The sequence below is a fragment of the Canis lupus genome, chromosome X (assembly GCF_011100685.1).
Source record: "Canis lupus familiaris isolate Mischka breed German Shepherd chromosome X, alternate assembly UU_Cfam_GSD_1.0, whole genome shotgun sequence".
In the NCBI taxonomy this organism is placed as follows: Eukaryota; Metazoa; Chordata; class Mammalia; order Carnivora; family Canidae; genus Canis; species Canis lupus.
In genome coordinates this window covers 40322118-40342765 of record NC_049260.1, presented here as the reverse complement: position 1 = coordinate 40342765, position 20648 = coordinate 40322118, and the positions used below count along the sequence as shown (strand labels likewise).

At 49.3% G+C, this 20648-nt stretch overlaps 1 protein-coding gene across 19 annotated transcripts in view; it reads right to left on the bottom strand.

The window, feature by feature from the left end:
* KRBOX4 (KRAB box domain containing 4) overlaps positions 1-17458 on the bottom strand; it is a 33167-nt gene extending 15709 nt beyond the window's left edge. Inside the window, exons 1-7 of one of the 19 annotated variants that reach the window (XM_038587263.1) lie at positions 17305-17458; positions 16066-16169; positions 15324-15390; positions 15072-15219; positions 14429-14473; positions 10205-10331; positions 9809-9904 (exon numbers count right to left, since the gene is read on the bottom strand). In XM_038587263.1, coding sequence (XP_038443191.1) covers positions 9809-9904; positions 10205-10331; positions 14429-14473; positions 15072-15219; positions 15324-15352 — 445 coding nt within the window. In that variant the 5' untranslated portion in view covers positions 15353-15390; positions 16066-16169; positions 17305-17458. The other 18 variants (XM_038587266.1, XM_038587262.1, XM_038587265.1 and 15 more) reach the window with 18 other exon arrangements.
* Between the last annotated feature and the right edge of the window lie 3190 nt (positions 17459-20648).

Below are 20648 nucleotides of genomic sequence, written 5' to 3'. Positions count from 1 at the left end.
CCTACACCCAGCAGAAGAAGAGTTAATTAAGATTCGAGCAGAACTCAACGAAATCGAGACCAGAAGAACTGTGGAACAGATCAACAAAACCAGGAGTTGGTTCTTTGAAAGAATTGAATTAATAAGATAGATAAACTATTAGCCAGCCTTATTAAAAAAAAGAGAGAGAAGACTCAAATTAATAAAATCATGAATGAGAAAGGAGAGATCACTACTAACACCAAGGAAATACAAACGATTTTAAAAACATATTATGAACAGCTATACGCCAATAAATTAGGCAATCTAGAAGAAATGGATGCATTCCTGGAAAGCCACAAACTACCAAAACTGGAACAGGAAGAAATAGAAAACCTGAACAGGCCAATAACCAGGGAGGAAATTGAAGCAGTCATCAAAAACCTCCCAAGACACAAAAGTCCAGGGCCAGATGGCTTCCCAGGGGAATTCTATCAAACGTTTAAAGAAGAAACCATACCTATTCTCCTAAAGCTGTTTGGAAAGATAGAAAGAGATGGAGTACTTCCAAATTCGTTCTATGAGGCCAGCATCACCTTAATTCCAAAACCAGACAAAGACCCCACCAAAAAGGAGAATTACAGACCAATATCCCTGATGAACATGGATGCAAAAATTCTCAACAAGATACTAGCCAATAGGATCCAACAGTACATTAAGAAAATTATTCACCATGACCAAGTAGGATTTATCCCCGGGACACAAGGCTGGCTCAACACTCGTAAAACAATCAATGTGATTCATCATATCAGCAAGAGAAAAACCAAGAACCATATGATCCTCTCATTAGATGCAGAGAAAGCATTTGACAAAATACAGCATCCATTCCTGATCAAAACTCTTCAGAGTGTAGGGATAGAGGGAACATTCCTCAACATCTTAGAAGCCATCTATGAAAAGCCCACAGCAAATATCATTCTCAATGGGGAAGCACTGGGAGCCTTTCCCCTAAGATCAGGAACAAGACAGGGATGTCCACTCTCACCACTGCTATTCAATATAGTACTGGAAGTCCTGGCCTCAGCAATCAGACAACAAAAAGACATCAAAGGCATTCAAATTGGCAAAGAAGAAGTCAAACTCTCCCTCTTTGCCGATGACATGATACTGTACATAGAAAACCCAAAAGCCTCCACCCCAAGATTGCTAGAACTCATACAGCAATTTGGTAGCGTGGCAGGATACAAAATCAATGCCCAGAAATCAATGGCATTTCTATACACTAACAATGAGACTGAAGAAAGAGAAATGAAGGAGTCAATCCCATTTACAATTGCACCCAAAAGCATAAGATACCTAGGAATAAACCTAACCAAAGAGGTAAAGGATCTATACCCTAAAAACTATAGAACACTTCTGAAAGAAATTGAGGAAGACACAAAGAGATGGAAAAAATATTCCATGCTCATGGATCGGCAGAATTAATATTGTGAAAATGTCGATGTTACCCAGGGCAATTTACACGTTTAATGCAATCCCTATCAAAATACCATGGACTTTCTTCAGAGAGTTAGAACAAATTATTTTAAAGGTTGTGTGGAATCAGAAAAGACTCCGAATAGCCAGGGCAATTTTAAAAAAGAAAACCATAGCTGGGAGCATCACAATGCCAGATTTCAGGTTGTACTACAAAGCTGTGGTTATCAAGACAGTGTGGTACTGGCACAAAAACAGACACATAGATCAATGGAACAGAATAGAGAACCCAGAAGTGGACCCTGAACTTTATGGTCAACTAATATTCGATAAAGGAGGAAAGACTATCCATTGGAAGAAAGACAGTCTCTTCAATAAATGGTGCTGGGAAAATTGGACATCCACATGCAGAAGAATGAAAGTAGACCACTCTCTTGCACCATACACAAAGATAAACTCAAAATGGATGAAAGATCTAAATGTGAGACAAGATTCCATCAATATCCTAGAGGAGAACACAGGCAACACCCTTTCTGAACTCAGCCACAGTAACTTCTTGCAAGATACATCCACGAAGGCAAAAGAAACAAAAGCAAAAATGAACTATTGGGACTTCATCGAGATAAAAAGCTTTTGCACAGCAAAGGATACAGTCAACAAAACTAAAAGACAACCTACAGAATGGGAGAAGATATTTGCAAATGACGTATCAGATAAAGGGCTAGTTTCCAAGATCTATAAAGAACTTATTAAACTCAACACCAAAGAAACAAACAATCCAATCATGACATGGGCAAAAGACATGAAGAGAAATCTCACAGAGGAAGACATAGACATGGCCAACATGCACATGAGAAAATGCTCTGCATCACTTGCCATCAGGGAAATACAAATCAAAACCACAATGAGATACCACCTCACAGCAGTGAGAATGGGGAAAATTAACAAGGCAGGAAACCACAAATGTTGGAGAGGATGTGGAGAAAAGGGAACCCTCTTACACTGTTGGTGGGAATGTGAAGGTGCAACCACTCTGGAAAACTGTGTGGAGGTTCCTCAAAGAGTTAAAAATAGACCTGCCCTACCACCCAGCAATTGCACTGTTGGGGATTTATCCCAAAGATTTAGATGCAATGAAACGCCGGGACACCTGCACCCCGATGTTTATAGCAGCAATGTCCACAATAGCCAAACTGTGGAAGGAGCCTCGGTGTCCATCGAAAGATGAATGGATAAAGAAGATGTGGTTTATGTATACAATGGATTACTCAGCCATTAGAAACGACAAATACCCACCATTTGCTTCAACGTGGATGGAACTGGAGGGTATTATGCTGCGTGAAATGAGTCAATCGGAGAAGGACAAACATTATATGTTCTCATTCATTTGGGGAATATAAATAATATTGAAAGGGAATAGAAGGGAAGGGAGAAGAAATGGGTAAGAAATATCAGAAAGGGAGACAGAACATAAAGACTCCTAACTCTGGGAAACTAACTAGGGGTGGTGGAAGGGGAGGAGGGCGGGAGGTGGGGGTGAATGGGTGACGGGCACTGAGGGGGGCACTTGGCGGGATGAGCACTGGGTGTTATTCTATATGTTGGCAAATTGAACACCAATAAAAAATAAATTTATTATTAAAAAATAAATAAATTTGTAGTTTTGACTATTTAAAAAAAAATGTTGCCATGGCAACCTGTGTTGCAAAGGCCCCCCAGTGGGACATCACTGGAACAGCTGGTGACATTTGAACACAGTGTGTTAGATATGAGAACCATATCAACGTGAAAGTTCCCAATTGTGATAACAGCAGTGGGTTATACAAGAGAATACTGGTTTTTAGAAAATATATGGTGATGTGTTAATGGGTGAAGGAACATTGTGCCTCCAGTCTTAAATGGTTCAGAATAAATGGATTTAAATATAAGTATATGCATATAGATAATAAATAGATGTAGACACAGAACATGACAAACCAAACGGGGTGAAATGCAACCAACTCGTGAATCTGGGCAGAGTCTATAGAAGCTTCTGGTATTAATCTTGAAATTTTCTATAAATTTGAAACTATATCAAAATTAAAAATTATTAAAACAAAAAATAAAATGTAAGTCTAAGTAAAATGTAAAAGGTTAACTTACACACCAGATCTTAATCCCTAGAGCAACTATTAAACTAAAAAAAATAGATTAAGGAGATATTGTCAAAAAATAAATATGTTAAAAAATAAAAATAAATATGTTGAGGGGCACTTGAGTGGCTCAGTTGGTTAAGCAGCCGACTTTGGCTCAGGTCTGACTTGGGCTCAGGTCACAATCCTGGACTATTGGGCTCCCTGCTGGGCAGGGAGTGCTTCTCCCTTTCCTTCTGTCTGCTACTCACCCACTCTTTCTCTCTTGCTCTCTCTCTCTAACAAATAAATATTTTTAAAAGTATGTTGAAAATAGAATATTTAAATTGCAACTGCATTTCCTATGTAAGACTCATGCATTCAAAACTACAATATTCCTGAGAGAGATTTTAAAAGACCAAAATAAATTGAGAGAGATATCATGTTCGTGAATTGGAAGACTCAATATTGTTAGTATTTCAATGATCCACAGATTCAGTTCAATCCCAAAGAAAATTCCCGCAGGCTATTATGTAGAAACTGACAAGCTGATGCTAAAATTTACATGAAGATATCAAGGACCCAGAATAGCCAAAACATTATGAAAAGGAAGAACAAAGTTGGAAGATTCATACCACTTCATCTGAACATTTAATGTAAGGCTTTAGTAATTAAGAAGTGTGGTATAGGCGTGTAGACCTGTCGCTCAACTGTTTTCAACAAGGGGCCCAGGTAAACTGATAGAGGAAATACAGTCTTTTCAAAAATGCTGCTGGAATAACTGAATATGCACACACACACACAAAAGAACATTGAGGGGCACCTGGGTGGCTGAGTCCATTAAGTAAGCATCTGCCTTTGACTCAGGTCATGATCGCAGTGTCCTGGGATCAAGCCCTGCATCAAGCTGCTTGGTGGGGAGCCGGCTTCTCCCTTTCCCTGCCACTCCCACTGCTTGTGGGCACACACGCATGCACATGCTCTCTCTTTCTCTCTGTGTCAAACGGATAAATAATCTTAAAAAAAAGAACACTGATCCTTACCTCACACCTGGTAAGAAATACTTCTCTCGTTATGTCCATTGGCCTAAATATAAGAGCTAAAATTGTAAATCTTCTGAATGAAATCATATGAGAAGCTCTTTGTTACCATCGATTAGAGAATTGTTTAATAGGGCACAAAAGGCATGAATCATAAAAGAAAAGCTTGATAAATAGGGCATTATCAAAAGAATGTCTTGTTTTGAAAGACATTATTAAAAACAAACCACAGTTTGGGAGTAAATATGTGGAAAACACGGCGCTGATAAAAGACTTGCATCCAGAATATATGAAGAACTCTTAAACATTGCATAGCAACAAAAATGGCAAAACATTATGGCAAACAGTTCACCCAAGATATGCAGATGGCAAATAGGCACATGAAAAGACGCTAAACATTAGTTATTGGAGAAATGCAAATTAAAATCAAAATGAGATGCTCCAACACAGCTACTAGAAAGACTAACCATGTTCGTAATACCAAGAGCTAGCAAGGATGTAAAACACCTAGAACTCCCATGTTGTTGTTGGTCGACAAAAATGGTCAGCCATGCAGGGAACCGGTGTGATGATGTCTTGTGAAGTTAAACATACATTTACCATAAGACCAAACAATCCCAGTCAAGATATTTACCCAAGAAGATGAAAACATGTCCAAACAGCTGAACATGAAGGTTCATACAGGCTTCCTTTAGTAACCAAAAATTTTTAAAAATTCTAAAGTGTGTAAACTGCTTAATAAAACAAACAGATATAACATTATTCACCTTTGAAAAGGACAAAATGCTGATAATACATCAAACATGGATGAACTTAAAAGTCATTAAGGTAAGTGAAAAAAGCAACACACATAAGGTTATTTACCGTAAGAGGCACTTATAAGGTATTACAGAAAGGATAAAACTAGAAGAATAGAAATGACAAGTGTCCAAATCCCAGATATGAGAGAAAGAAGTTGAATTACAACAGGGCAAAGAGATCCCTTAGGGGAATGCAAAGGTCCAATATATTGAACCTGGTGGTATTACAAGACTAATACTTTCTCAATATACAAAACTGTATACCTAACAATGGTGAACTTCAAAAAATATAAATTATACCTCAATAAAGCTCACTTAAAAAAACAAGAGTCACATCACCATAAATATAAAACGAAAATATGTGAGTAATACACATGGGGATTATGTTAAAACTTTATCACATACAACCAAATACCATATGATGCTACTTATGAATTTCCTTTAATTAAAATACCTATTAAGCATTAAGGACAAACAATATTAACAAGTAGTGACCTCTAGTTAATGACAGGCCTGTGGAAGTATTTCGGGGTGAAGTGTACTGATCTCCGAAACTTACTATGAAACTCATCACAAAAAGAAAAGGGACTGGGCAGCCCCGGTGGCGCAGCGGCTTAGCACCGCCTAAGCCCGGGGTGTGGTCCTGGAGACCCCGGGTGGGGTCCCGCGTCGGGCTCTTTGCATGGAGCCAGCTTCTCCCTCTGCCTGTGTCTCTGCCTCTCTCTCTGTGTCTCTATGAATAAATAGATAAAATCTTAAAAAAAAAGGGACTGATGGAAGGACAGAGGAATTAGTAGTACACAGACAAACAGAAGAAAAAGCAAATACAGCAAAATGTACATTGTAGCATCTAGGGGGAATTCTATGGGTGTTCAAACTATAATTCTTTCACTTGTTTGGCATGAAAATTTTTATAATAAAATGTTGGGGGGGAAACTAAATAAAGAACAGCAGAGGAAACCCAAAGTAAGTAGAAAAAAGGAAATAAAGGTAAAAGAGAAGTGAACAAAACAGAAAACAAAACACAGGGAAAACGCAGAAAGGCAAAGACCTTTCTCTGAAGAGCTCAACAACCTTCTGATGAACTTCAGACTTCACACTACTACATGGGACAATTCATTTTTAAAAAAATATTTTATTTATTTTTTCATGAGAGACAGAGAGAGAGAGAGAGAGAGAGAGAGAGAGAGAGATGGGCAGAGACACAGGCAGAGGGAGAAGCAGGCTCCATGCAGGGAGCCCGATGTGGGACTCGATCCCGGGACTCCAGGATCACGCCCCTGGGCCGAAGGCAGGCGCTAAACCACTGAGCTACCCAGGGCTCCCCCATGACTGGAAAATTCAGGTTATAGTGAGGCCACTCTTGAGACTAACCATTCCTAGAAGATTTATCTCAGAAAAACCAGAGAATTTTTTTTAGGATTTATTTATTTGAGAGAGACAGAGAACGAGCAGGGAGAGTGGGAGGGGGAGAGGAAGACGAACAGGTGCCCAGCTGAGTGCACAGCCTGACATAGGGCTCAATTCCAAGACCCTAAAATCATGACCTGAGCCAAAATCAAGAGCCCAACCAACTGAGGCACCCAGAGGCGCCATTAGAACAACTAGAGAATTTATGGGACCTGCCAGAAACTTCCTCCAGGGCCCAGGGGAATTAGCAGTCCCGAAGTAGCCTGAAGTCTCGAACAATGGGGAAAGGGAAAACAAGGGAGTCCAGTAGTGAGTCCACGTGCTCCTGTCTTCCCACCCCACCTGATCCCATGCCCCTGGGTGAGGCCTGGCCATGTCTCCCTGTGCCTTTGAACCCTTGTCAGGGGATACTGAAACCAGTGGATCTCAACTGGACATGGGCATCAGAACTGTCTGGAGCGTCACTCAAAATACACAGAACCAGTACCACCCGAGGCTTTCTGAAACCATTTCCACATGGTGGTGGGCCTACGCGTGAGTATCGTGAGGGGTCCACAGGTCACTATGTGATACACCTTGGGGTAACAAAGACTGTATTAAGAAATATTTTATTGTCAACAACAAAAACAGTGATAGCATCTACTGAAAGCTCCCAGGGTGCCAGGCACCCTTCTTGGTGCTTTACATTCATCCACTCATGAAATTCTAACAATCCTGTAAGTTCTAGCATGAGCCCCATTCTACAAACAGGGGAAAAAAAAAAAAAAAAAAGAGACTCTGAGTCAAGTGCGCAGAGGGACAGCTAGTGAGCAAAGAAGCCAGAAATCAAATCCAGGCTCTGAGCTCCAAAGCCCAAGCTGCTGACGGCTGGCTGCAGATGGACACAGAACCTCATTCCTCTGCTCTTCTCCAAAAGGAAAAAATACTTACCGAATGTTCCCACACCTGGATGGGTAAGAATGAGATGCAGGTACTCTCTAGGGCTCTGTGTTCCAGGCAGAAAATCAGCCAGAGACACATAGCTCCGTTTAAAAGAAGCTACCAGATGGAATGCAGGCACAGAAGCTCAGCTCTATTGGGCTGCCTCTTTTGGCTGAGGTCATGATCTCAAGATCGTGATAGAGAGCCCGAGTCAGGCTCCACACTCAGTGTAGAGTCCACCTGAGATTCTCTCTCCCTCTCCTCCTATGCCTCTGCCCCCTCCCCTTGCTTGCTCTCTCTAAATAAATAATATATAAAATCTTCAAAAAAAAAAAAAAAAGCACCTTAGATATACTGGTTACCCTTATAAATGTAACAGGAAAACTACAAATAACAACTTAACAGACATTGCGAAGATCTGAGGAGAAGGCCACGGTGTAACTGAGCTAAATCCTCATTTTCCATATAGAGGGGAGATCACATAGAAATCTCCAGAAATGCAGGTGTGAAGGCATTCCCGGGACCCAGGAGGTGACCCTCAGCAGAATTACAAACAGAAACCGAGAGAAGAGGCAGGCAGCCCTTGGAGGTGTGGCTGGGGATGTGCTGACGCGACCCGTCTCCTGTACTGCCCGCGCTGACAATGAGCATGCTCACGGTTACTTTCAGTATGACACAGATTTTCACATAAGGCAACTGGACTCGAGGCAACTGGACTGTGCCTCTGAGTTTGCGCTTCCTCCTCCCAGGGCACCACTGAACTGAGAATGGGACTTGGACATTTCAATACCTGGAAAGCCCTGGAGGCAGGGAAAAGTATGCCACGGGGAGAGCAAAAAGCCTGAGGAATCTGTGCAAGGCAGCAGTGGGTATGAGGTTGACGGAGCAATGAAGAGGACGCCGTACCCCCACACAGCCCTGGGAGAAGCTACAGGGAGGTGGGTGAGGGCCAGCCCAGGGAGGCCCTGAGGAAGAGGGTGCACAGCCCAGCAGAGGAGGGCTCTGGGGCAGCCGTCCGGGAGACACGAGGGGTCGTGGCCGGGCCAGAGTGCAGTAGAGCCAGGGCTCTGCAGCTAAACTCCAAACCCCCGTGCAGAGCGGATTCACATGTGTAAGCTGAGGTGGCCCCCGAGAGCCTGCTTAGAGCCGGGGCTGCAGGTCACAGAGCACACCCGGTAGTCCCAGGGCTCTAGACAGATGTCTTCGGACAGGCCCACAGAGACGCCACTGTGAGTGCGCAAGGAATGGGGGCAGACCGGCATCTGAAGAGCATGTGGAGCGCTCGAGGGACCCAGACCAACCAAACCCACGACCAAGGCAAAGAGCAGCTGTGCCCAGGATGGCGGCCAAGCTCCGTGAAGCAGGCTGCCTGGGAGTAACGTCCTGTCTAGGTCCCTTGTGTTCTGAGTAGACACAGAGAGGACACAGAAGACAAAAATGGGTGAGTGGGAGGGAGGCATGGGTAAGAGCTGGAATCTGACATCAGGTGGAGAGTCCAGTCACGTCTGGAAGAGACTGAGGACCTGAGAAGAGAGGACACGGTCCCGGGAAGGCAGACGCTGACGAGCACGACACGGGCGCAGAGAAGAGCATGGCGGCCGCCTGGCCTGGCAGAGCCAGAGGGTGCCAGCAACGCTTTAGGGCCACACCAACCCCGACAAGTCAGGCAGGATAACTTCCCTGAGGCTGAAGAAACTCTGAGCATCAGATGTAAGAGGCCCACAGCATGACAAATAAAGGGGAAGCCTCACCCCTACAGCCGTGCCTCTTCTGAGGAAAAAGCCAATGCCCAGGGGAGGAGAAACACCCTGAAACCTTCCAGAAAGGAGGGGGAGCGGGGAAGAGGGAAGGCTCAGGGTACTGGCAGGTAGAGATGGCATCTGACAGCAGCAGTGGCCACACTGTCTGAACCCCAGGAGGGTGGCAGGTGCAGGCGGCTCCTGGATATGACGGCGGCTCGTTTCCTCGAACCCAAGTCGTGTCCCCGAGTCCAGGGGCGCCGAGAAGAGCTCCCAGGCATGGCCCTGACACCCAGCTCTCGCTCACCTCCTAGGTCCCCTGGCCTGGCCTGACTGGCCCAGCGCCCGCTCACCTGGATACTTCCACGTTGGCGTCTCTCCCTCTGTCATGCCGGCCTCCTCTCCTCGTCCCAATCTGAGGACCACATCTGGTTTGGCACCTAGGTATCCTGAGGACGGGAAATGACACAGGAGGTCGTTATCAACGCCAGAGGCGTTCCAGAACTGAGACCTAGCCTTGCCAACTGCAGAGGGTCCAGCCTCGAAGCCTGCCCCATGAGGAGAGCCCTTTGCCCCTCAGCCCAGAACATTCACAGAGGAGTGCAAGCCATACATATCCCGGGGCGGGGTGGGGGGAGGTGTTTGCAATCGGGACTGTGACTTCTCAGCAGGGAGCCTTGGGCTTCACAAGCCCCAGAGTGGGTGACACGAGTGGGCTGTGTTCCGGTCACACTGTGGACCGCCCTCACCCACGGACACCAGGTGGCTGTAGTTCTCCAGCATGACATCCCTGTAGAGGTTCTTCTGAGCCGAGTCCAGTTGCTGCCACTCCTCCAGGGTGAAGTCCACACACACATCCCTGAAGGTCAACAATTCCTGCAACAGCACAGGCCTCATTAGCCCAGAGGGATGGGCTTGGGGAACGGACGGTATGTCCCATCCTAAGTCTTCCACAGGTAGAAGAGACTCAATATGGCTCCCACCCCAGGAGACCCCGACAGATGAGGACAGATTGGCTTTACACAGAGCGGAAAGTCGCCTGCCCAGGGTCACACAGCTCCGATACAGGGATCAGAACACGTGTGCTCTGCCTTCCGCACCCACGTGTTTCAACACGACACTGCACCGCCTTTCTCTACATAACTGTTCTTTGCCAGTCACTACGCAATTTGAGACCATGTAGTGCACGGAGTGTTTCTGTAACCAAAGTTATCGTAAACTTTATAAAGAAACAGAATAGGTGTCAAAAGTATCTTCCTCTGGAAATGCAGTCTTTCGGCTCACTGACTGAACACAGACCAAGCTGGTACGGCCAGAGGATATAAAGGTTGATAAAAACAAGCACACACCTTCTGAACGGAAGGAGCTTCCACCTAGTAGAGGGAGGAACACAACACTTACAAACTCACCTATGAAAGGGAGGGAGGGCGGCGGGGGTGCGGAGGGGGGCTGTCCGAGGGCGGTGCAGATGCAGCACAGGGAACAGAGAATAGAAGGAAGTCGGTTCCGCTTGGGGCTGGCAGAGAAGGCTTCGCGGGGACACAGAGCTATGACAACGGTTCTAAACACAGCGCCTCCGTCAGGACTAGGACGTAACAAAGTATATACAGGCCTTGCTCTAGGTCCCTGTTGCAGAGCTCCTGAAACCCTTATAAATCCCCAAGTGAGAAGAATACAAGGAGCACCTCATGTTCTAATGAGGTGACTCTAGTTGAGCTGACGGGCTGGTGACCAGAAAGGCCAAGCTGTGATTGGAAGCTCTGGATTTTAAGCCCCACTCACCTTTCTCCAGATTTGGGAGGGGGGGAGCTGGAGGTGGAGTTAACAATTGATCGTACTTGTGCTCTGAAGCCTCCATAAAGTCTCAATAGCGTGGGATTCGGGGAGCTTCCAGGTGGGTGAACACATCTATATACCGGGAGGATGATGCTTGCCAGTCCATGGGGACAGAAGCTCTCGAGCTCAGGGCCCTCCCAGGCTTGCCCTATATATCTGTTCATCTGGCCATTCATGCGGGTCCTTCATCGTGTCCTTTAATGAACTAGTAAATGTAAGTAACTGTGCCCCCGAGTCCTGCGAGCCACTCTAGCAAGTAATCAAATCCAAGGAGGGGATCACTGGTCCCTCTCATCTATAGCGTGCTGCTCGAAAGCCTGTGCCTGGTGCTGGCATCTGATGGGGCATGTGGGGGGGGGTGGTAGTCTGGTGGGACCAAACCCTCGACCTGTGGGATGTGATCTAGGATCTCTCTCCAGAGAGATGGTGTCAATACTGAGTTCGGGGCAGGACGCCCAGCTGCTGTGGCAGAGAGCTGTGTGGGGGTGGGGCAAACCTTCGACACCTCTGGGGAGAAAGTGTTCCGTGTGAGCGTGGAGGAGACACACGGGAGAAAGATAGGCAGGAAAGACACAGTGGGAAGAACCGGGCTGTTTCCAGGACTGCGACGGCTGCGTTGGGTTTTTCCTTCACAGTCCTCAGACTGCTGATTGTGGCTACTCCATCACGAAAGGGAACAGGAAGCAGGAGGGTGGGAGTCTGACCCGGTCAGCAGACTGAGGTAGAGAAGGAAAGGTCTTGTCAGCACCACACAGAAGCTCAGAAGTTTCTGAGTGGCCAGATTCCCACCAGAGAGAGAGAGAGGGAGGAAGAGAGAGAGAGAGAGAGAGAGAGAGAGCGCGCGCGCGCAATACTCCAACCCTTTACGCTCTGGATCTCCTCCTGTCCCACCCACACTGGCCGGTCTTTGATCTGGGGGATGTGTGGCACCCGTAGGGCCCCAACAGGCCACACGTGGCAGCAGTTCACTCAGTCCAGCAGACCGACACACGCCAGGCCACACCGTGTGCACAGGGGCAGTGACAGGCATGTGTTGCCAGCAGGAGGAGTTCTCAGAGCAGCCCACCCCTGCTCACCCTTCCCAAGTGACAAGTCAGGTGTTAGGGACCATGACCACACTGGTGAGCACAGGGCAACACCTGGCTCAGTGGCCATCTGCTGTCAAAATTCAAGATGCACATCGCCGCTGACCTAGAATCCTCACGTCTAATAAGCTACCTTGCAGACCAGACATGCTTGCGAGGAACAAACTGAAAACGTACACGGGGAAGTACTGCTGCACCGTTTATGACATCAAAAGACCAGGGTATCCTCGATGTACATCCCTGGCAGAAGGGTTAAGACATACTGGTATTTCCAGCCAGTGGAATATCGCATAGCCATTTTTGGAAATGGGGTACCACGCGCCGGTGATTTAGCCCTCCGGGGAACAGCTGGCAAGGTCTGTAGAAACTCTTCATTCTTAGGAGTCTCTCATGGAAAGGGAGGTGGGCGGGGGGTGGGGGTGACTGAGTGACGGGCACTGAGGGGGGGCACTTGATGGGATGAGCACTGGGTGTTATGCTATATGTTGGCAAATTGAACTCCAATAAAAAAAATAATAAAATAAAATAAAATATTAAAAAAAAAGAAACTCTTCATTGTCACCACAAGGGGGAGTGGGTGGGGACACTGACATCAAGACAATCCAGGGCAGTGACACAGTTAGCTATCCTCCAAGGCACACAACCGCCCTCTACACACAGCCTGACCTGACCCACGTGCCAAGCGTGCCCAACTCTGGGGTTGTTCAGACGCACAATGAAATGGAATGGTCGCGGAAAAGTCCGGAATGTGCTTGAGTCTCACGTGAAGGAAGAAATCTGAAGTAAAGGGCATTCTTACAAGAAAGAGATGTGCATGCGTGATCTCTCCAAGAATGAATGAACGAGGAAGGAGAAGGGGCATGGGGGACACACAAGAATTAGTGTGTACCCTTTGTCAAACAAGGCTTTTGTCTGAATTTTTTTTACCGTATGGACAAATCATTCGGCAGTGCTCAATTCAGCTTATTAACGCCCTATTCAGAACATGTTTCTAGAATCTTGGTATCCGTGTTGTCAAGTGCATCGGGAATGTAACTTACTTTCTGTGACATCTTTATCAAACCTAAGGTGAAGTGGCTTCACAGAACCGACTGGACTCATTTTCGACTTTCAACATCCTGGAAAAGCCGGACACAGGAACTATCTGGTCTCTTTTTTTTTTTCACATTCTGGGAAAGGAGTAATCAGTGTAGGATTTGGGACAGCCAATTAAAGTGTGAATACCTTAGACCCAAAATCCAACCTCCAGGTGAGGATACATAACCCCCCCCCCCCCCCGCACTGTTGAGCACACACATAAAGAGTCATCCAAGAGGCACCATATACAACAGAAAAAGAACGTTCAAAACCTGAATACGCAAACAGAGCAAGAGTTGGATGATACATCCCTAGCACTGCAGAGTAACGGAAATCATCTTTCTGTGCTGAGGAGGAACACCATCCAGAAAATAACCAGGCAGGAAAAGAAGATGGGAGCGGGGCTCGGATGGCACTTGTGCAAAAACACCCACCCGACACGGCCGACGGACCCGTTCTCAGCAAGTGAACCTGACGGAAATGCAGCCACCCCACACCATCCCGAAACTATTACCAGTGGGGAGTCTGAGGAGAAACGTGGCACCGGGGGCAGAAGGAACAGGGGCATTCGGACTATTCTTTAACGCACAGAATGTCAGGCATGGCTTTCCTTTCGCCATTTTGAACATAATGAAAAAGCAAACAGGTGGAAGGTGGAAATGGAGACACGGGAAGAGCACACGAGTCTATGGACCGGAACGAGCTTCCCCGAGAAGTAAAAGAAAACGGAGGAGGCACGTTTCCCAGAGGAAGAAGTCTGACAAGAATGCTCACTCTCTTGCTGTCTTCTCTTGTTTTATTGTGTTTAGTTTCTATGGGGAGGGGAAGGATCAGGGAAACCATAGGTGGATCAGAGCCTGAAGAGAAAGCAGCCACAGCTGAGGGGAGGGACCGATTTGTTAAGGTTACAGTGCAGATCCCCCAAAGCTGCCTCAAGTCCACTGGAAACAAAGGAGGGGGTAAAGAGGAACTCACCTGGGCCGTGGCCATCTCGGTCTGCCCTGGACAAAGGGCGGAGATCTAGGGAGACAGAATGAGGGGCTCAAGATCAGGGTGCTCAGCCAGGAGACCATCCCCACCAGCCTAATAACAATCACCCTTGCGTCCTGGGGAGAATGACGTGCAAACGTGCCTGGGACCTCCAGCCCGGTCCCTTGGGACGTGGATAAGCCCACGACTTGTGTTTACGGGCTTCCAAAACGAATTTTGTTTCATTTCTCCACATATTTAGAAGCAGATTAAGAAAAAGCAAGTGCAACGCAAGCTCATTTGTTCACCGTTACATGCATACTGATGAGCAGCAGCATACGAGAGCATTTATTAAAATGGCTGACATTGGTTTTCTTGGACGGGGGATTTCACTTTTCTGCTTTTCTTTACTTGCGTTTTTGAACGTGAACATCATTACTCATAAGATGCAAATGAGGAATGATTACACTGAGCCTCGGAGGTGACAGACCCCGAGCAGAGTCTGGGGGACAGTGACATCTGGCTGGCTGTGGTTTGCAGGTGGAGAGAAACCAGGGCTGGAGAAGGGGCAGGGAGGGGAGGCAGGGCGCAGGGAGGGAGGGGAGGAGCCCAGCACTGGTCATTCCACGAGGAGCTGGAAACCACCGACCTTGGCACCCTGCACTGCACACGCTGCCCTTCGCTGGCCCGCCTCCACCGCATTCCTGGCTCCTGACTTCCTCCTTTCCCAGGAGGTCCATTCAACGGCCTGTTCTTCCCTGCTCTGCAGTTTCAAAAGGAGTCTCCGCAAGGAGCTTCTGCACAGAGTAGCTGCTGTCACCACAGCACACACACCCCCCCTCCCGCCAGGCAGGCAGCCTCGGGACAACAGGGTTCGGCTCCGTGCAGCTTCACAACTCACGCCCTCAGGTCCAATGACAGCAGCACCATAACGAGGTAGCAGAACCAGAAGACGGCGTACCTCCAGACTGATTACAGATTTTGCCAAGTAAAAAAGAAACCGATACAAAACTATTGTACGCTTTAGCCAGACTAGAGGGAAAACCCACATTTCTGCTAGAGGTGGGTGGGATGTTCACACTCTAGGGCTGACGCATTCCAGAAACAGCCAATGGAAAAGAGGGGAGCATTATGTGTGTCTAGCGTCAGGAGACCAGAAACTCTTGTGAGGCTGGCAGTGATCCTCGTGACCCTGCCCCTGCCCGTGCAGGACTGTAGCGGGCCACCTGCCTCCTGGCAGCATCCCTCCATCCACCTGTACACATCACCTCTCTCCTCTGATGGGGTTCAACTGCCCACCGTCACATGCTGAGCATGCTCTCTCCCAGGGGGAGCAGGGACAGGGGCCACTCCAGGTCTAGCTTTTCTTGGATCGGCTGTCCTTCAGCCTTCACCCTCTGCCCTACGGTCCGGGTCTGTCCTGTGAGCCTGTACTCCCCACTCTGGGTTCTGGATCTGTCCTGAGAGCCTGCATCCTCTGCCCTGGGCTCTGGGTCTGGGCTGAAGTTCCTCCTCCTAAGCCTTTCAGAAGAGCTCTCTTGCTCCTAAGGATGCAGGACCAAAGGATTCAGAGACGACAAACGCATCTCAGCTAGGACCATCAACTGCAGCACCCCATCTGTGCCTCTGACGCTGGAACTCACCTTCCGAGGCCTCAGACTGGCTCTTCTGTAGACCAGGAAGCTCAGGTGCAGGTGAGCTGGAATCTGCAGTTGGTGAGCAGTGGTCTCAGCGCTGCAACCTGATCCTGGAAGGAAGGACCAAACAGGAGATGCAATTAGCAACCCCTTCACCCTATGGCGTGAAGTTGAGGAAAACTCAAATGTTCTCCTTTATGGAAGGAAGCACAAGGCCTCGTCTGAGTCTGGAGAGTGACGCTTAGTAGGGCCCCAATTATCACCAGACAAGGACCTGACCACACACTTCCTTCATAAAAGCCCCCCCCCCCGCAGCCCCCCCCTTCTGAAATGAAACTGCCCTGTCCCTTTCATTCACGGTGAAAATGTCAGTGCCCGCAATATGCCTGTTCTGCGTGTTGCAGACAGGTAGACACATCAGGGAACCAAAGAATCAGAGTTCCCCGCCCTTGTGGTGGAGCTCTATTCTACCAGTGAAGGCAGGCAGCAAGCAGCAAACGCGATCACCTTCGGGAGGGTGGGAGGGAACGTTAGTTAGAAAGGCCTAAGGGCTGGCGGGCGGGTTGGGGCGGGGCGGGGCGGGGGTGGTGGCTAGAAGGATCCGCAGGGGTTTACTAGCTGTGTGACTTTGGACAGGATTCCGAGCCTTTCTGTTCTTGCTTTCTCGCGACGAAGATAACGGTAACACCTGCTCACAGGCCATCGCGAAGATGACCGTGACCCCCAAGGGCGCCTTGCACTTACTAGGCCCTCAGCAAAGTCACTGACTGTGTCACTCGGCGTCGCCCGCGACGCGCCGCCCACACTCACCCCTCGGCCCCGGGCCCCCGAGCCCTCAGAGGACGCGAACCCATCACCCCGCCCTCCCCTCCGGCCCGTGTCCGCTCCGCCTCCCCGTACTTGGCTACCAGAACCCGCCAGTCCGGGCGGATAACAACAACCGGCGCGACCTCGCACCGCCCTCGGGTCGGCGGAGCACTTCCGCTCCCGTCGCCCCGCAGCCCGAGGTCGGAGCGCCGCGCACGCGCACGATCGGCTTTGGGAAGGAGGGGGGCGCTGCTGCCAGTGCCCAAGATGGCGCGCGTCGCGGGCAGCGATTCTGCCCCGGTTTGTTCGCGCCGCCAACAGCGGTTCGTGCAACCATTTTCGGCGCACATCAGGCCGGCGCGGGGGCCGGGGTGGGGGTGGGGTGGCGTCTCCCGTCGGCGAGGCGCCAGCGGAGGCTGTCAGGGGCCCCGGTCCCACCGCCTTCGAGGCCGAAGCGCCCTCTGTCGCGCCGCTCTGCTGCGCAACCTCCGTCTCCCAAAGCCGCGCTGTCCGCTTCCTTGGGCTCTCAGAATAAGAAACGGTAGTGGCGCCTGCTGCGGTCCTCAGCGGCACATGGGCGCGGCCATCTTGGGGGCGGGGCCGCTCCCTGGGCGCCATATGCTTCCCAGGCCCAGGGGTCAGAGAGCAGGGGTCAGGCCCAGTTGCGGGAAGTGGCCCGGAGGAGGGCTCGGGAGCAAGCTGCAGGGCCACTCCCACGCGCAGACTGAGAAACCCCGATGCCGGATTCTCCTGAAATAAATCCCGTGGCCCCAGTCAGGCATCCCGGGCGTCCGGGGAGACTGGTTTTTGCTTTTGGACAACATTGCCTAACGTAAGCAGAGAGTCTTGGTCTCTGCCAGTGGCAGTCGTTGGTAGCTTACACAGTAAGCATACACAGTGGGTAGCATACACAGAAAGCCTGTTAAGTGCCCTTGGGGACAGACTTCTGCTACTTGTCAGGATCTGGGGGAAAGAGGCCAAGTGTGTGCCGCCCTTGTAGGACCAGGCCCTACAAGGGTGCCTGGTCACCCCGCAGAACTCTTCGGGCGGTGCATGGTCGGGTGTCAGCTCAGTTGGCGCCGAGCTCCTCCTGCGCTAGAGCCACAGCAGGTGCCACGCACCGTGGAGAGAAGCATGTGACAAAAACCATCGTGGCATCCATCGTACGTGTATGTGATCTTCCATTTGAACCTACTGCTTTCCCCCCTCTCTTTCCCTTTCCCCTCTGTGAGGGGAAACTTATGTTCCCTGGATGATCGAGATGATTCATAGCCCAGATCTACAGCGCACGGTTCTGGGAAGTGACCGTGCAAGCTTTGTGCTGGCGTCCCGGGAGGGAGAAGAGCCTGTGTTCCCTCAGGCATGCGAGGGGGTATTGCTCTCCGCTGGGAATGAATTCCATAAGTGATGGCCAGGCCGAGAGATACTGCTTCTGCATTTCTAGAGGAGCGGTGACCCGCTAACCTTCTTTTCAGACATGCCTATCAGGAGGCGCGAAAAGTTGAGTTAGTAGGCCAGTGCCCCGGGGACCATGGAGAAAGCCCCAGCTGCAGAAATACCTGGTCTCCGGCCCTGGTCAGACCCTGCCCGTGTCCTCACGATACAGGGACAAGTGCTCACGCGGAAAGGGAAGACCTAATGGTCCGGGTAGGGCCTGGTGAAGGACACGGGTCTGGCACTCCTGCAATGCCAGCATTTCTAGTGTGACTCTGTCACTTTGGAACCTCGAAAAATGCCGGGGTGTTCTTCCGGTGCATCCTCTGTCCGGGCTCTTAGGGTATGTCAGTCCATAGGGGAGAAGGCTTGTCTCCACCTCTTTCTGGCCCCTTGGCTCACAGCTGAAGACCACCTGCCTAAAGGGCTTTGTGATCGATGTCAGGTGCATCTGATAGCCCCAAGCCCAGGGCTTAGCCCACAGCAGGCACCTGGTTCGTGGTGACGGTGTACACTCTTTTCTCATACACACCGGGTAAACGTGCCTGTGGCCGCTGCGGTCCCCTCCCACAGTGTGGCCTTCCCCTTTGCCACCTTCGTGCCCGGTTGTGGGCCCGTGCCTGGCTCCAGCCTCACCCAGGATCGCCCCTCGTAGTCAGCTGAACACCTTTTTTTTTTTTTTTTTTTTTTCTGTTGGCGACTAGACTTCTAAAGAAGTGGAGATGACTTGTAAGGAGTAAACCTAGGAGGCCTGGATTGCTCAAGCCCCGTAAATTCAAAGGAAAATCCTGTTTCAGGAGGACTGCCCCTTATCTGGCTCTGGGGAGACCACCACTAAGCCCCTGTGTCACATTCTGCCTAGTAAGAGTGTTTTTGTATTCTAAGCACTGCTTTTCCAGTTTGGCCAGATCGTTTATGCAAACAGTGTGACTTATGGTGAACATCTGGTTTTGCATGTGTGAGGCCCTGGGCCCTGCTATATTAGCTTGACCTCTGGAGGGCTGTCGCCCGAGGAGCTAACATCAGTCCCATGGATGCTGCACGGCCACATCACCTCCCTAAAAACCCTGGACCCCCAGGGCTGGGGGAGCTTCCCTGGCTGGTAGCACCTGGCAGGTTTCTGTTCACACATCCTTCCTGGGAGAATTTAAGCATTGACTGTGTGACTCCTTTGGGAGAAAACAACTGACCTCTCATGACTGGTTTCTGCTGGACTCCGCCCCCTGCCCGCCAGGCACCTCTTCCCTTTGCTGATTCTACTCTGCAGGCTTTCACTGTAGTAGGTCATAACCGGGTATAGAACAGCCCAGGGCGGGGCAGCCCCGGTGGCTCAGCGGTTGAGCGCCGCCTTCAGGCCGGGGCCTGATCATGGAGACCTGGGATCGAGTCCCACATCCCTGCGTGGAGCCTGCTTCTCCCTCTGTCTGTCTGTCGTCTCTCTCTCTCTCCTCTCTCATGAATGAATATATAAAATCTTAAAAAAGAAACAGCTCAGAAGGACTCTCAGGACTCTGGAAAGGAGAACAGCTTTTCTGAGTCCCGAGTCCTAGAGCGGCATCTCGCCTGAGGGTGGTCTTAGAGACTCTCTTTACACTGTTGCTCCTGATGCTCAGATGTGTACTCACTCTCCAGTTGGTTTCAAGCATCCCACTAGGCGGACCTTCTGAACCCAGTTTGACTGCCCTCAGGGATACACAGGTCGCCGACTGCAGCAGCAGCAGCAGTACCATCCAGAGGGCACGGTTGTGTTCTTCCACCTTTGAAAAGCCAGGTCCTGAGCGCATGCCCTGTGCAGGAGTTGAGTGAGCTTGCTTTCCTGTTATTTTTAATTATACTTTGTGGTTACCCTAGAGATTATGCCAAACACCACTGATTTATTACCTTTCCTTCCTCCAGAATTCAACGATGTAAATAATTTTAGCTCATGTCCTTGTTATCTTTTTTTATTTTATTTATTCATGAGAGACAGAGAGAGAGGGAGAGACACAGGCAGAGGGAGAAGCAGGCTCCATGCAGGGAGCCCGACATGGGACTCGATCTGGGGTCTCCAGGATCACACCCTGGGCTGAAGGTAGCACTAAACCACTGAGCCACCCAGGCATCCCACCGTGTTCTTTTTACTATTGCCGACCTGGATTTTTAACTCCTCATATATTTTATTTCTTTTGTTGTGATTTTATTTTTTTTAAAGATTGTTTTATTTATTCATAGAGATGCAGAGAGAGAGAGAGGCAGTAACACAGGCAGAGGGAGAAGCAGGCTCCATGCAGATACTTGATCCAGGGTCTCCAGTATCACGCCCTGGGCTGCAGGCGGCGCTAAACCGCTGCGCCACCAGGGCTGCCCTG